We start from the raw sequence: 17,595 nt of genomic DNA on the forward strand, positions 1-17,595 counted from the left end.
GATTGTTAATACTTCTTTCTTGGTAACTGATTAAAAAAAATTAGACAAAAATTTTAATGAGGATATACAAAATCTGAATAACACTATCAGCCATTTTGACCAAAACTGAAAATGCTATACCCAAAACTGAGGAATACACATAAAGTAAGTCTCAATAAATTTCAAAATATTAAAATAATTAGAGTAAATTCTCTGAAAACACAATTAATTTAGAAACAACACTACGAAATCTAGGCAAGTCCCAAATATTTACACATCAAACAACTCATCCGTGAATCAAAGAAGAAATCACAAGAGGAATTAAAAAAATATTTTTAAAAAATGATAATGAAAACACAATGTATCAAAATGTGTGGAAGGAAGCTAAAGCAGCCCATAAAAAGAAATTTAGACCTTTACGTGCCACTATTAGAAAAAAAGGATGGTTTAAAGTCAATGATCTCATTTTCTATCTTAAAAAGCTAGAACAGGTTGAGCAAACTAAACCCAAAGTAGAAGTAAAGCAATAATAAAGATAAGATTAGAAATAAATGAAATACAAATAAATTACAGAGAATCTAAGAAGGAAAAAGTTTGTTTTTTGAGAAAACACTAGAGCTCCTTAATAAAATCCAGAGTTAGTAGGAAAGATTTTAACTAACTAAAATACATACAGGGCCCCAATCTCATTTCGAAACTCTGAAGATCTGAGGTGTAATGTGATTCAGAATTTTAGATTTTAGAAGATGCTATGCTACAAATATTATATGTTATATAAATACCCCACAGTGAGGTCCGCGTAGCATTTTGTAATCAAACACATTCATACATCTACCGTGAAATGTATAAATATTCACTTTTGGAAGAACAATTTATTTTCGTTATCGTTGAGAATATACACAGAACATACACCAATTCGACAATTTCTACACGTACAATTCAGTGATACTGATTATATTCTCTGAGATGTACAACTATTCTCACCCACTTTATTAACATAAACTCACTGCCCCCTAAATTTCCTATCTAATCTTTCAAGCTGCTGTTTTCATTGGTCCCATATAGATAGATCTTTAAAAAAAAAAGAAGTATAAGTGGCTTCATCTCAAGTCACATTTTGGTTGGGGGAAAAAAATTACAAAACAAATTGGGCTTTCAAGTCTTTTTTTTTTTTTTAATTTCAGAATTGTAGACAAGTGTTGTGTTAAATAAGGAGCCCTGATGGGTAAAGCACTTGTCTGCTAACTGAGAAGTCAGTTATCTGAACCCATCAGCTGCTCCGTGGGAGAAATATGTGGCAGTCCGTTTTAGTAAAGATTTACAGCCTTGGAAAGTCTACGGGGCAGTTCTGCACTGTCCTACAGGGTCACTACGAATCGGAATGGACTCGATAGCAGTTTTTTTTTTTTTTTAATTTTGTTTTATTGCATTAAATTGTATGAAATTACTTACTCCTTTTTACAGATATGTCTTCTATGTCTCTGAACAAATGACAGTGCTCCATTATTAATTCTTAAGGGATGACTTTCTTAGCTAAGAGCACAGGACGTATTTTTTTTTCTCCTGAAGCTTCCAAGAAGCTCGAGGGTCAGAAATATTTAGTAAATCCAATGACCTTTATAGTGACCTTTGTCTGGATTTGAAAGAAAGACACAGTCTTCCACGAAACTGGGTTCTTGGATAAACAGGACAGAATTCTCAGGGAAAAAAGCATATTCTCTTAAACATGTAATTTTACAATTAAAAAAAAAAGAATTCATCAAAGTTTCCAAACACACAGTAGTAAACACTCATCTACACAAAACTGAAAATGTTCTTATAAGAATTATACACAACCAGCATTTGTATTTTTGATTTCAAAATTTCATGCAAAATATATCTGAAATCTAAAGAAGTCTAGCTAAATCTTATTTCTAAAAGGAATTTCGTGTCTGATTTAAAATAGTAGAAAATTTACTGACCAAATTTTCTAAACATTATCTCAAGCTCTAGGGAAACCCAATCCTACAGACCTAATATTTAATTTTCAGGAGGGCCATGACATGAAGAACAGTAACAGAACAGTATTAATATTAATAATTGTAGAATGTCCTTTAAAACCCATGCAATACTCCTATAGGTGCTAATTGGAGCCATGCATGCATTAAATCAGGTATTTGTACTTACTATTACTGCTACTGCTGTCATTCCTAAGGGAGCTGGCTGCAACAGGGGGTAACATAAATGGTTTTGTGACACTGACTCTGGAATCTAAATAGAAAGCAATAATGTGTCAGTGCTGCACAGCGAATTACATAAATTGAAGAATCCCCAAAAGGTGAAGTATAATATCAGAGTACTTGCCAGGTCTGCTTCCCAAATCCAGATTATTCAGACCCTATTTATTTCAAACTGGGTCCTGCTATCTTATTTTATTAAGAAATTCACCACAGTTACCTTACAGAACAAAGATGTATTGCATTCCTATGCTAAGAAGTGTGCAAAATGACAAATCATTAGTAATTTGTCATTAAAAACACCGAAAAGACAAGGAAATTGACTTTGGTTTATAGTGACCCAGTGGGAAAAAAGGAGTCTTAATACAGTGTAACTGGTGAGAATCTGAATTCATGACCCAGAGTGAGACCCTCAAGGAAGAGATTTGAGAAGGGAACATTAAGGAAAATGAGGGTGAGGAATAATATAATTATAATTTTTTTTTGAAAGTAATTTTTTTTTTTTTATCAAATAAGAAAAAATAAATGATTATCTTACAAACTTTTTACTTACATACAATGCTTTAATTTGAAAATGACAAATGTTGCTTTCGCTTGAAAACTAACAAATCCACAACCATTAGCTTTTCTTGCATGCCTTTTATATTAGACACATGTATGTGTCTTTTTATCACTACACAAATATTTGATTCAGAGGTAGATTCTCACCTACACATATAAGTCGGCAGTTCTAATCCTCCAGGCGCTCCTTGGAAACTCAATGGGGCAGTTCTACTCTGTCCTATAGAGCTGCTATGAGTCAGAATCGACTTGACGGCCCTGGGTTTAATTACATTGAAAACGGACATGCTTATATGTCTTACCTTTCTCAGGACTTAATGTTGAAGAAAGCACACAATCACTTGTTTCTGATGTCACCCTAAAGTCCTTAATGGCATCTATGGATCTATTGAAAATGCTAAAGAATTCTTCAGGAGTAAATAGCCTGGGTTCTGGGTTCTTAGATCCTCTTATTACATGCTAAAAAGAAAAACAAACAAACAAAAAAAGCATTATATTTTTCAAATAGTCTATAGACTTAACTGAGGTCAAGGTAGTAGACTATATTATGTCCTTCATAAGAGGCAGAGGTTGCAAAAAGTTGGGCGTTTCAGATAAGGTATCATGAAGGAAATAACATTTGTGTTGGGGCTTGAAATATGATTAGGTGTTCATTAAATGGCAATGCTGGGAAGAGTATTCCAAATACTTAAGAATGTGGGTTTACTAATAATGGCATTTTGGCTGGAACCTAGGAGATTATAGATAGTATTTCTGACTTTTGTTTTATTTTTTTAATTACATATGTAAACCACTTAGAGTAATACGTAGTAAGCTTTACACAAGTATTAGCTATTATTCCAGAATCCCTGAGTGGTGCAAGCAGTTAATGCACTTGGCTGCTAACTGAAAGGTTGGTGGTTCAAGTTCACCTAGAGGCACCTCAGAAGAAAAGCCTGGTAATCAGCACACTATTTGTACTAATGTGATACAAAAAGAGATGTTAACTCTAAGGTGTTATTGATTATAAAATACATTCTGATTTCAGAAATTAGAAAGTGACAAAATAGATACAATAAAATAGTGATTGGGTTACTAGTAGATAGCAGGTTGGAGATTGGAGAGCAAAAATGGGATATATGTTAGGTCTTAGAGTAGCTGGAAATAGATGTGAGAAGGGAGGGAGCATTCTGGTGCTATGGTACAAACTCATGTTTAAAACTTTGGCTTTAAACTTCTAGAGTCCTGTAGGCTTAACCTTGGCCTTCTGAACTCTATACCTAAAGCAGGTCTCCCAAACCCTATTCTGTTAAAGACACACTTCTATAAAGCATTATCATAACAATGCATAACAGCATTTATTTTGCCAGGCATGATGCTAAAGCGCTCATCATACATCAGCTAATGTCGACCTATTGGATGGAACCTGTCATTGCTCTCATTTTAGACATAAAGAAAGTAAGGCACAGAGGGATTAAGTTCACAAAGCTAATAACTGATTTGTCAGGATTAGAACTCCGACACTAACTCTTAATCTCTGGGGTTACACTGCTTTCATATACTTAGAACACAAAGTGCTGCCATGTCTGTGTCCCAAATTTGGTGACAACGAATTATCAAATGACTTGGAGGTGCCAAAAATGCATTACTTTGTTGTGACCTATAGAGTAGTTAAAGAGCTCTGGTGGTGCAATAGTTAAGAGCTTGGCTGTTAACTGAAAGGTTGGAGGTTCATGTCCATCCTCCACTCTGTGGGAGAAAAGACCTGGCGATCTGGTTCCTTACAGATTACAGTCTAGGAAACCCTATGCGGCAGTTCTACTCTGTCATGTAGGGTTGCTATGAGTCAAAATCAACTCGATGGCACACAACAACAATGGAGCAATTACACTATGACTAAGAGGGCAAGTGTAAGTGTTCATCACAGACAATTTCCCATTTAAACACAGATGAACATTTGCAACCTAACAGCAAAATTATGAGGACTTCTTTCATTTATGAAATAAAGGTGGGGTTGTTTTTACATTTTAGTGTGAAGAAATTCCATCTTTACATTAAGTGAAAACATTGAAGTCTTAATGCTCATTTCAGCATTGAAGTGTAACTACAAACACTTATTTCCTGTGCTCGTCTTAAAAAGATTTTTGAATTTATAAATTCCAAATTACTCAAATAAAAATGGCCCATGCCCCCTCCTCAACAAGTAGCATAGTTTTGGGAGAAGAGACGTAGAAAACAATCCCAATGAATACGAGGTTACCGTAGATGAGTGGTCCTCCACGCACTCCACCAGATCATCCACTATCTTCACAAGTTTGTCTATGATGGAATAATTACTCAAGCCTTCAGAAATACTTGAAAACTTGCTCAGAAGCTCAGTCAAGCTGAACGTCAACTGTTTCACCATTTCACTTATCCAACAATGACTGGGCTGCAAAAAAAATTGGAAGACAGGAAGATTAAACATATGTCTTTTAAGTACAGTAAGCTCAGAGTGTCCTTCAAAGCCAACAATGTTGCACTCATTGCCTTTCAGACAAAGATTTCCTTGTATCAGATCGATTCTGGTATTTTAATTCAAGACTAACACCCTGTTTTAAAATGTACAAATGCATGAAGATTAGAGGAAACCTTCCATGGTAAATATTCTGTTCTTCATGGAAGCGAAAATTAAGACAAGACAGAATCAATGCTTACCCAATGCTTGCAAGGAACAGATTCTATTTAGGAATACACCTACTCCTCATTTATTGACTACCTCTTTATCCGACACTTTGCATTTACAATAGTAAAAAATCTACTTAAATCACTTTTAAAGCCAGGTAAGGACCCATGTGTTTTGAGTGAGAGAGTGCCCCATTCCTGAGCCCCATTTTCCTTGATCCCTCCTATCACACCCCTCTTCCCAGTCTTGGATGTAAATAAAGTTAAAAGAGTACTCCAGGCCTCTCAGGATCTCTGCTGGGCCTGAAAGCTGGTGGCAGAGCTGAGGTTTTGGGCTTGAGTCTGCAAGAGGCAGCAAGGGGCACAGACAGGACTTGTGGTGGTCACTTCACTGCAGACCCTGAGAATAGCTGTTTTTGTGCTTTAGGGCACTGGGGTCAGTGGTCTCGGGTGGGTGGGCATTTCTGTGGAGAGCAAGAACTCCCGTGGGTACCCTCCTGGCTGCAAATGCTGACCCAATTAGCTCTGCCTGTGATTTGCAATGGCACAAGCCAACCAGCCTGTCCCACTGGAAGCACCAAAGTCCTGGCTTGAGCTGCTGACAGTGGCTGCAGGGGAGGGAGCAGCCCCACAGACCAACTCTGAAATGACTCTTGGAGCCTGAAGAGCATTTGGTTACTAAAGTTTCACATAACGCCAATTTTTCACATAACGGCCTGGTCTTTGTAACTTAACCACGTGGATCAGTGTGGAGTGGGTGTATTTATTACTTACTGTGTTTTCAAAAGAGCTTCAGGCACTGAGGGAATTTCCAGAAAAATAACCATGGGAAAGAGTCTTACCCCTCAAGTAACTTCCAGTCATTTGGAGGACAGAATGTAATATGAAACAATTGATTAATAGCAGCTTATTTTATTTTCTAAGACAGTTTACAATGAAAGGTCTAGCGATATAATTCAGAAAATCAACCAGTGAAAACCCTATGGATCACAATGGTCTTATCCACAACCCATCATGGGGATGTTACAGGACCTGGCAGTGTTTCATTCAGTAGTGCACGGGGTCTCCATGGATCAGGGGCAACTCAAAGGCATCTAACAACATGTTTCTAAAGTATTTAACAGATTTCAAGACTTTTTCATCAATAAATTCATGTGGTATTTAAAACAAACAGACACACACCAACCCTGGTAGAAATGCGGTCTGAGAGAGAAGCAGCTTTGTTTAGTGGCAGGATCAGCTGCATAAAGGCCCAGTACAAAACGAAAATGTGCAGACCCTTGTTCAAAACTATTAAGAATTTCCAGACAACAACAGCAGAGCATTAAATCAAGCATGGGTCCCTTCTAGTGCAGGGCAAGCCCTGTCAGACTGGAGAAGTCTCATACCTATGAAGCCAGCATTGCCCAGTGGCTTGAAACTCAAACTGCGGAGTCGAGTATAACTGGGCTCAATTCTGACCAAGAGACCACAGGCAAGCTACAATTTATTCTGAAACTCACTCTGTCTACAGAATGGGAGTAATGGAGTCTTCATATAGGGTAGCTATAGTGAGATAATGTAGATAATTTAAATATAAGTTGTACGGGGGGAGCATTGTCCAATTCAAAATGGCCAATACCAGTCCATTTCAGTTCACTAATGTCTAGGATATCGATGTTTATGCGTTCCATTTCATTTTTGATGATTTCCAATTTTCCTAGCCAGGCTCAGATTATTAATGGATGTTTGCAGCTGTTTCTTCTCATTTTGAGTCGTGCCACATCAGCAAATGAAGGTCCCGAAAGCTTTATTCCATCCACATCATTAAGGTCGACTCCACTTTGAGTAGGCAGCTCTTCCCCAGTCATCTTTTGAGTGCCTTCCAACCTGGGGGGCTCATCTTCCAGCACTACATCAGACAATGTTCCACTGCTATTCATAAGGTTTTCATTGGCTAATGCTTTTCAGAAGTAGACTGCCGGGTCCTTCTTCCTGGTCTGTCTTAGTCTGGAAGCTCAGCTGAAATCTGTCCTCCATGGGTGGCCCTGCTGGTATCTGAATACTGATGGCATAGCTTCCAGTATCACAGCAACATGCAAGCCCTCACAGTACGACAAACTGACACGTGACCAGACAGTCATATAGTCTACTATGCTGGGAATGACAACTTCAAGAGGAATGGTGTTGCATTTATCATCAAAAAGGACATTTCAAGATCTATCCTGAAGTACAAAGCTGTCAGTGATAGGATAATATCCATATGCCTACAAGGAAGACCAGTTAATACGATTATTATTCAAATTTACGTACCAACCACTAGGGCTAAAGATGAATAGAAGATTTTTATGAGCTGCTGCAGTCTAAAATTGATCAAACATGCAACTAAGATGCATTGATAATTATTGGCGATTGGAATGCAAAAGTTGGAAACAAGAAGGATCAGTAGTTGGAAAATATGGCCTTGGTGATAAAAACAACGCCAGAGATTGAACGACAGAATTTTGCAAGACCAACAACTTCTTCATTGCAAATATCTTCTTTCAGCAACATAAACGATGATTATACAAATGGACCTCACCAGATGGAACACACAGAAATCAAACTGACTACATCTGTGGAAAGAGACGATGGAAAAGTTCAATATCATCAGTCAGAACAAGGCCAGGGGCTGACTGTGGAACAGACCATCAATTGCTTATATGCAAGTTCAGGCAAAAACTGAAGTAAATCAGAGCAAGTCCATGAGAGCCAAAATATGACCTTGAGTATATCCCACCTGAATTTAGAGACCATCTCAAGAATAGATTTGATGCATTGAGCACTAGTGACCGGAGACCAGATGAGTTGTGGAATGACATGAAGGGCATCATCCGTGAAGAAAGCAAGAGGTCATTGAGAAGACAGGAAAGAAAGAAAAGATCAATATGGATGTCAGAGGAGACTCTGAAGCTTGCTTTCGAAAGTAAAGCAAAAGGAAGAATTGATGAAGTAAAAGAACTGAACAGAAGAATTCAAAGGGCAGCTCGAGAAAACAAAGTAAAGTATTAGAATGACATATGCAAAGAGCTGGAGATGGAAAACCAAAAGGGAAGAACACGCTCGGGGTTTCTCAAGCTGAAAGAACTGAAGAAAAAATTTAAGCCTCGAGTTGCAATAGTGAAGGATTCTATGGGGAAAATAGTAACTGATGCAGGAAGCATCAAAAGAGGATGGAAGGAATACACAGGGTCATTATACCAAAAAGAATTAGTCAAAGTTCAACCATTTCAAGAGGTGGCATATGATCAGGAACAGACGATATTGAAGGAAGAAGCCCAAGCTGCTCTGAAGGCATTGGTGAAAGACAAGGCTCCAGGAATTGATGAAATATCAATTGAGATGTTTCAACAAACAGATGCAGTGCTGGAGGTGCTCACTCGTCTATACCGAGAAATATGGAAGACAGCTTCCTGGCCAACTGACTGGAAGAGATCCATATTTATGCCTATTCCCAAGAAAGGTGATCCAACCGAATGCAGAAATTATAGAACAATATCATGAATATCACACGTAAGCAAAATTTTCCTGAAGATCGTTCAAAAACGGCTGCAGCAGTATATCGACAGGAACTGCCAGAAATTCAGGCTGGTTTCAGAAGAGGACTTAGGACCAGGGATATCACTGGTGATGTCAGATGGATCCTGGCTGAAAGCAGAGAATACCAGAAGGATGTTTACCTGTGTTTTATTGACTATGCAAAGGCATTCGACTGTGTAGATCATAACAAATAATGGATAATATTGCGAAGAATGGGAATTCCAGAACACTTAATTGTGCTCAGGGGGGGACTTTACATAGATCAAGAGGCAGTTGTTCAGATAGAATAAGGGGATACTGATTGGTTTAAAGTCAGGAAAGGTGTGTGTCAGGGTTGTATTCTTTCACCATACCTATTCAATCTGTATGCTGAGCAAATAATATGAGAAGCTGGACTTTACGAAGAAGAATGGAGCATCAGGATTGGAGGAAGACTCATTAACAACCTGCGTTATGCAGATGACACAACCTCGCTTGCTGAAAGTGAAGAGGGCTTGAAGCACTTAACTGATGAAGATCAAAGACCACAGCCTTCAGTACGGATTGCACCTCAACATAAAGAAAACAGAACTCCTCACAACTGGACCAATGAGCATCATCATGATAGACGGAGAAAAGACTGAAGTTGTCAAGGATTTCATTTTACTTGGATCCACAATCAACAGCCATGGAAGCAGAAGTCAAGAAATCAAAAGATGCATTGCATTGGGTAAATCTTCTGTAAAGGACCTCTTTAAAGTGTTGAAGAGCAAAGATGTCACCTTGAAGAGTAAGGTGCACCTGACCCAAGCCATGGTATTTTCAATTGCAACATATGCATGTGAAAGCTGGATAATGAATAAGGAAGACCGAAGAAGAATTGATGCCTTTGAATTGTGATGTTGGCGAAGAATATTGAATATACCATGCACTGCCAAAAGAATGAACAAATCTGTCTTGGAAGAAGTACAACCAGGATGCTCCTTAGAAGCAAGGATGGCAAGACTGCGTCTTACATACTTTGGACATGTTGTCAGGAGGGACTGGTCCCTGGAGAAGGACATCATGCTTGGCAGAGTACAGGATCAGCGGAAAAGAGGAAGACCCTCAATGAGGTGGATGGACACAGTGGCTGCAACAATGAGCTCAAGCATAAGAATGATGTAAGGATGGCTCAGGACCAGGCAGTGTTTTGTTGTGTTGTGTATAGGATCGCTATGAGTTGGAACCGACTCGACAGCACCTAACAACAACAACAATGGGGGCAGCAATTTTTTAATTCTTGTTCCTTGAGGTATCTCCAGGGCCTAGAACAGTGCTGGGCACGTGAGAGTTGCTCAGAAAATATTTGCTGAATGGATGTACCCATGAATAAAATAATGAATGAATGAGAAAAATACTCCAAATCAGTGGTCAGCAAGCTCTTTCTATAAGGATCCGGAAAGTAAATATTTTAGGCTTTGTGCACAAAGATGCAAAGCCGAGGATATTCTGTAGCTCAGTTGCTAACTGAAAGGTAGGAAGTTCGAGTCCCCCCAGAGGCCCCTCTGAAGAAATCGGTCATTGGAAACCCTATGCAGTACAGTTCTACTGTGACACATACGGGGTCACCTTGAGTCAGAATCAATTTGACAGCAACTGGTTATACAGTAAGAGAAACAAGTTTATACAAAATATGTATTAACAAAATTCAAAATGTAATGATAATGACTGAATATCATTTATTTTTCAAAACAAGCTTTCTAATAAGAAGAATGGAATTCTTTATTTTTGGATAACATTTTCCCAACTCCACGGCACTGGGCTGGGTTTATAATTAAGGTTCTAAGTCAGCATTCCCTAATCATCAAATAGATTGCAAATGTGTGTGTAAAAACTAATTTTAGTTCAAAGGCCATACAAAAATAGGCAGCAGGCCAGGTCTGGCCACGTTTTACAGCTGATGGATCCGCGCTCTAAATCCTTGTGGATCAATGTAAGTTTAGATTATTAGGAAAAACTTCGCAGCGGTTAAGAACTCGACAACTAACCAAAAGGGAGGCAGTTTGAATCCACCAGCCACTCTTTGGAAACTCTGTGGGCAGTTCAGCTCTGTCCTATAGGGTCGCTATGATTCAGAATCGACTCAAAGGCAATGAGTTTTTATATCAGAATGTATTTTAAGATTTTAAAAATTAATGCTACATTAATTGCTCATAAGTTCACATACTTCTTACAAAATTTTTTGGATGCAATTAATTTATTTGGGAGGTGATTCCAGGAAGCACACGTAAGAGTATAGGAAGTGAGACAGGTCAGAGAGAAACAAGCCAATAAAGCATGCATTTGTGAGTGGATTACAGCCATTGTCAACTGGGGCTCAAACCTGCTGCTAGACCCTCCAAAAGCCCATGTCAGAATTTCCCCCTCATGTGAGTGACCTGGGATATAGATCTACCAATTCCAGGCCCTCGTTGCTTCAGGGATGCTTCTGGGGTATTGATTCCTCCTCTACTGCATATAATTCTAACACATTATCTTTTCTCTTACAAAGATCTCATAAACAGAAATTCTGACTTTTTAACTCTGATAACATGTTAAAATAAGATTATAATTAGGGATAGCTAAAACTGACTTTGCTTATTAAGATTCTAAGTAATTTAATACAAGTTCTACTGTCATAAAAACGCTATACTTTAAGAGAGTAACTGATGCCATGTAAAATGAATCAAGCCATCAAACTTTATTTCTATACTTAGAATATCTCTAAAGAGGAGGATCAAGGAACTTACTCATTCTAAGTTAAATGAGTGGGCCATTGTATACTCACTTAACAGAGCAGTTTTAGTTAACACAATACATCCCAAAAGGGTTTATCTACAGGTAAACCCCAAAAAAACCAAACCCACTGCTGTCAAGTTGATTCTGACTCACAGTAACCCTTAGGGTTTCCAAGGCTATAAATCTCTAAGGAAACAGACCGCCACATCCTTCTCCTGTGGAGCCACCGATGGTTTCGAACCACCGACCTTTTGCTTAACAGTCCAGCACTTTAACCACTGCATCCCCATGGCTCCTTATTTACAGATAGGTAAGCCCCAATTCCTGGAAGCGTTAAATATCATTTAAAAATTTTTTGGATTCTTGGCTCTAGCTTCAGGTATGCAGGATAAACAAACCTCCAAATGGGAATTAGTTCAAACGATTATCTAGTCAATTTCAACTCAACAAAACAAGTTCTCAAAGACTGTTGTGTTTCCAAGGTATGTTCAGAATGGATTCCTTTGTTGTATTAAATAAAAACTTCTCTCAAGCACATGCAAGTTCATGTTTGTATCATTAATAGATCTCTTACAAAGCTGTCAGTCTGGTGCTGGTGCTTAATTCCTCTGTGAGCTTCCTTCCACTAAAAAAACAAAAAGTTGCCGTCGAGCCAGCTGTGATCAACAGGGTTTTCAATGGCTGATTTTTGGGAGCAGACAGCCAGGCCTTTCTTCAAGGTGCCTCTGGGCAGACTGGAACCTCCAACCTTTTGGTCAGCAGCTGAGCCATTAGCCCTTTGTACCACCCAGGGCCTCTTACTCCATTTGTTGTTGTTTGGTACAACTGAATTGATTTTTGACTCACAGCCCCCACGTGACAGAGTAGAACTACATGATAGGGTTTTCTAGGCTGCAAACCTTCTGGAAGCAGATCGCCAAGTCCTTCTTCCAAGCAGAACGTAGATGGGATCAAACTGCCAACCTTTCGGTTAGCAGCCAAGCGCTTAATGGTTGAACCATCAGGGCTTCATTTACCAAAACAAAACAAGAAACCCAAACCTGTTGCTGTCAAGTCAATTCCGACTCACAGTGGCCTGAAAGGACAGAGTAGAACTGCCCCACAGGGCTTCCAAGGAGCAGCTGATGCATTCAAACTGCTGACCCTTTGGGTTAGCAGCCAAGCTCTTAACCGCTGCACCACCAGGGCCTTCGTCAATTAGTTCATTCAGTTATAAAATGCAACTTTTTTCTGTTAAGTAGATACCACATATTAATCTCTTCAAACTCGTTCCCTGTTTGATGAACGTGTTTGCTTAGCCTCCTCTTCAATTTCTGACATGTAAAAACCAAAACAAATTCCCTTGTTTTGAACTAAAACCAATGAGCCCTGGTGGTGCAGTGGTTAAACAGCTCAGCTGCTAGCAGAAAGGTTGGACAGTTGGAACCCATCAACCGCTCCATGGGAAGAGGATGTGGCAGTCTGCTTCCATAAAGGTTTCCAGCCTTGGAAGCCCTATGAGGCTGTTTTACTCTGTCCTATTGGAAACCCTGGTGGCATAGTGGTTAAGAGCCACAGCTGTTAACCAAAAGGTCAGCAGTTTAAATCCACCAGGTACTCCTTGGAAACTCTATGAGTCAGTTCTCCTCTGTCCTATAGGGTTGCTATGAGTCGGAATTGACTTGACAGCAAGGGTTTTTTTTGGTACTGGGTCACTATGAGTCCGAATCAACTCCAGGACAGCAGTTTTTGTTTTCATTTTTTTAATTAAGGCACCCCTTTCGTTTCTGTGGTCTTTGCCTTAAATGAACAGGTTCCTTCATTATTTTCTTCTTTTTTGCTTTCTCTGTGGTTAAAGTCAAAAGAGTTTTTTTTTTTTTTTTTTTTTTTTTTCCTTGGTTGGTTGGTTTCTTATTTTTAAACTGGGAAACTCTGGAGTGCTTACTACCCCTTCTGTTTATCTCTGCTTTCAACTGAACTCTATGTTTACATTTTGTATTCTAGGTCCTACTTAGCTATCATATAACAACTCCCTCCCAGGCCCCTTCATTTTCACATACCTAAATCAACAGTCTGAGAAATCAACTTTTTCCAGTAAAGCTTTTTAACCCCCAAACCTGTAATTTCTTATGATTAAATCATGGAACCCCCACAATCTAACCGTACCCCAATGTCTGCCTTTTTAAGTCATGAACAATTCATTAAACTTCTTGACCAATACACTGTTGAGCATCATTTTTCTAAAGGTTTCGTAATCTTATTTCATTCATTATTTATTCTTCTTTGTGCCAAAATTTCCTTGGAAAGGATTATGTAATCAATTCAAAGCTCTTGTTATTAATTTGTTTAACCAGCTATGTCAACTTTTTAAGATTCTTGGATTTATTAAAGATAAAACTGAGATAAGCAGAAAATATTAAATGTCAGCCCATCTTGACCTGCCTATCTGCAAGAGAGGAAATCAGTTTTGACTAGAACATCAAGTAGTTTTGTCTTTTCTTTTTAATTATAGTCAGTGATTTGTGAAGAGACTAATGCACAGTGAACTAAGTATTTCATTTGTGAGTTGATAGGTTTTCACCTTTTCCAAGATTATGAATATGCAACGGATGATTAAAGGCTGTGACGTAAACAAATGTAATTTTTCCTTTGCCTTCATAAAAGACATTATTATCATTATTTATCTTACAGAGCATCTTAAATAGTTCTATATAAATATTAACTCATAACATTCATTAGGGGACTGCAAGATATAAATAAGGGTCATTCTTTTGCTATAGAAGAATGTGAAGGGTTACGAAAGTTGACCAAGTCACACAGGATGTCAAAGACATGATGTTAAGAGTAGCTTTCAGGTTCTGAAGTATAACTTACTGTTTTATACACTTATACACATTTTCCAAAAGAAAAAATACAGTCCCTGCTTTGAAAAGGAAAACTTGTCTGGATTTTCCTTGACTCCAGACTCTCTTTCAATTTCTTGGTAGTTTCTTTCTTGGTAGCTTCTGTCTTACATTTTCTGGGCTAATTATAGCAGCTCTAGCTAGGAGTCCCTGGGTGGCACAAATTGTTATGTGCTTGTCTATTAACTGAAAGGTTGGTGGTTCATACCCGCACAGAGGCACCTCAGAAGAAATGCCTGTCAACCTGCTGCTGAAAGGTCACAACTTTGAAAACCCTTCAGAGCAGCTCTACGCTGCCACGCATGGGGTCACCATGAGTTGGAATTGACTCAGTGACAATGGTTTTGGTTTTCTGGTTTAGATAGGACTACTGGAACAAGATACCTTTTCTATTTCTATACATGTATAACATGTATCCCAGAATGAAAACTGAATCAATAGTAATGAATCAATATTCTTGATCTCTAGGATGTCACTGACACTGAAGACTTGGTTAAAAGCTGTAAACTTCCCTAGGGATTTTGAAGTGTCATGAGCACTAAGGTAGGATTTTAATTAAATGATTAAAGACATAATGAAAAAAAAATTAATATAACTAAAAGTATTCTAGATATAACTAGGAATATAACTGCCTCTAAGACTAACAAGGAGCCCTGGTGGTGCAGCAGTTAAAGCATTTGGCTGCTAACAGAAAAGTTCTAACTCACCAGCTGCTCCAGATGTGGCTGTCTGCTTCCATAAAGTTTTACAGCCTTGGAAACCCTATGGGGGCAGTTCTACTCTGTCCTGTAGGGCTGCTATGAGTTGGAATCAACTCAATGGCAATGATTTTGGTTTTGGTAAGACTAACAGGTCCCTGGGTGGTGCCGCAGTTTACACTAGACTGCTAACCAAAAGACTGGTGGTTCAAACCCACTCAGCGGTGCTATGGAAGACAGGCCTGGTGATCTGCTTCTGTAAATGATTAGAGTTAAGAAATCCTACGGAGCTCAGTTCTACTCTGCTCTACTCATGGAGTCACCATGAGTTGGAACCCACTCAAAGGCAATGGCTTTTTTGGTTCTAAAATTAACAATAAAAGTATCCATGAACATTCAAAGACCAAATGTATATTTAAAATAAATCATGTATGAATTTTACAAGGTGTGTGATATAGCACCTCTGAGGTCCTGGAAGTGGTAACTTTGAAACACTCGCTGAAATAAGCTGTATGCTTTAAAAACATGCTGGGCACTTGCTAAATCAGTCACAGTTTGGCCTCTCTACCTCCTACCTCATTCAAGAAACCCTGCTGGATTATTAAGAGAAACAACTTGACACAATATTATTCTTCACAGATTGGGTTAAGAATGGTAAACATTAACTTTATGAAATTAGAAAATAAAAATGGACAAAACATATTATAACATTTCATCATAGATGCACTTTGTACCACTTCCCATTTAGTAGCTATTCTTAGGTACTTGTATACTTCCTTACTGGGCCCAATGTCGGTATCTACAAGGTGAGAGAGTGAGCCCTCTACAAGAGTTGGGGTAAAATATCAATTAGATCCTGAGGGAGAAAAGCGCTGAGTCATAAACTGTGAGGCCTCTGAGGAATACTTACTAGGAGTATTCAGCCATTCTCCTAATCTAACCTAATTACCAGCATTAGCGCCCAACTTGATTGTTTTTGTTCTGTTTTCTTTAATGTTAGTTAAACCTCAGCATTGCTAGAATCAGAGGTATGAGCGTCCAGGGCACAAAGCATTCTTTTCTCTCTTCTTATGCTTCCAGCATTGATCTCTTGGCTGAGCAATCAAAAGAATCTAGAGCCATTTCATTGGGATCACAGTATTTTAGATCTGGAATACTGAAAACCATCTGAACAGTCCCACCAATCTCTTAAATGGGAAAACCAAGGCCTAGGGCAGTGAAGTGGTTGTCCAAAGTTGCAGAGCAAATTTAAAAGAGAAGGAGATAGAGCCCAGGACTTCCAATCACTTGTCTTTGTTTTTCATTTAATCAGTAAGTATAGTCAAAGATGCCCTGGTGGCGCAGTGGTTAAGAGTTTGGCTGCTAACCAAAAAGGTCGGCATTTCAAATCCACCAGCTGCTCCTTGGAAATCTTATGGGGCATTTCTCCTCTGTCCTATAAGGCCGCTATGAGACAGAATTGACTCAACAGCAAGGTTTTGGTTTTGTTTCTAATAGTCAAAACAGTGTCCGTGGGTGGTGCAGTTAACACACTTGACTGTTAACGGAAAGGTTGGAGGTTCGAGTCCACCTAGAGGTACCTTAGAAGAAAGGCCTGGCAATCTAATCCTGAAAAATTGGCCACTGAAAACCCTAGGGAGCACAGGTCTACTCTGACACACATGCGGTCACCACAAATCAGAACTGACTCAACAGCAACCGGTTTTTATAGTCAAAGCACACAGGGCTGAGATTTTTTCTGTTGGATTCACCATGACTCATCTGGTCTCACATCTGCACCCAGATACACTGATTCTCAGGCTCAGTTTCGAGATTCCTGGGGAAAGGAAATGGCTCTTTCCATCTCATTTCAATTAGTCCAGAGCCATATAGATGAAAGTAAAAACATCTTCAAGTAACCATGACAACCAAAACAACAAATGTCACTGGCCATTAGTGGACTTTCTTTATCATCCTTTTGGTATTTACACTCATGGCCAGAATGTTGAACATTCCCTGCTTCTATGTAAAAGTCTTTGTGCAGGCAAAATTAAATCATTTCGATAAAACAATTTGCAAAATATAACATTGTGTGCTCACATTACTCGTGTAGTGGCCCCAACTGAAAATCTCAACTCCCTTTACATAAGATAGGTTTTGCAATGATTTATTTTAGTCCTTTTCCTAAACAATTACTTTGGGTCTTCAGTGTTCACTTTAAACTTTTACCTTTGCATTTTCTTGTTTGAATTAAAGTGATGCAGAAACCTCAACCTGATTAGAATGGTAATCAACCCAAACATGATAAATATGTGTTATTTCCTAGGGCAGGCCTATAAA

The 17,595-nt window shown here is 38.6% G+C and overlaps 1 protein-coding gene across 2 annotated transcripts in view; it reads right to left on the bottom strand.

The window, feature by feature from the left end:
* KITLG (KIT ligand) overlaps nt 1-17,595 on the bottom strand; it is a 100,981-nt gene that overhangs the window by 19,898 nt on the left and 63,488 nt on the right. Inside the window, exons 4-6 of one of the 2 annotated variants that reach the window (XM_049884019.1) lie at nt 4,996-5,166; nt 3,059-3,215; nt 2,146-2,229 (exon numbers count right to left, since the gene is read on the bottom strand). In XM_049884019.1, coding sequence (XP_049739976.1) covers nt 2,146-2,229; nt 3,059-3,215; nt 4,996-5,166 — 412 coding nt within the window. The remainder of the gene's footprint in view (nt 1-2,145; nt 2,230-3,058; nt 3,216-4,995; nt 5,167-17,595) is intronic. The other variant, XM_049884020.1, reaches the window with a different exon arrangement.

The sequence above is a fragment of the Elephas maximus genome, chromosome 4 (genome assembly GCF_024166365.1).
Source record: "Elephas maximus indicus isolate mEleMax1 chromosome 4, mEleMax1 primary haplotype, whole genome shotgun sequence".
NCBI classification, from domain to species: Eukaryota; Metazoa; Chordata; class Mammalia; order Proboscidea; family Elephantidae; genus Elephas; species Elephas maximus.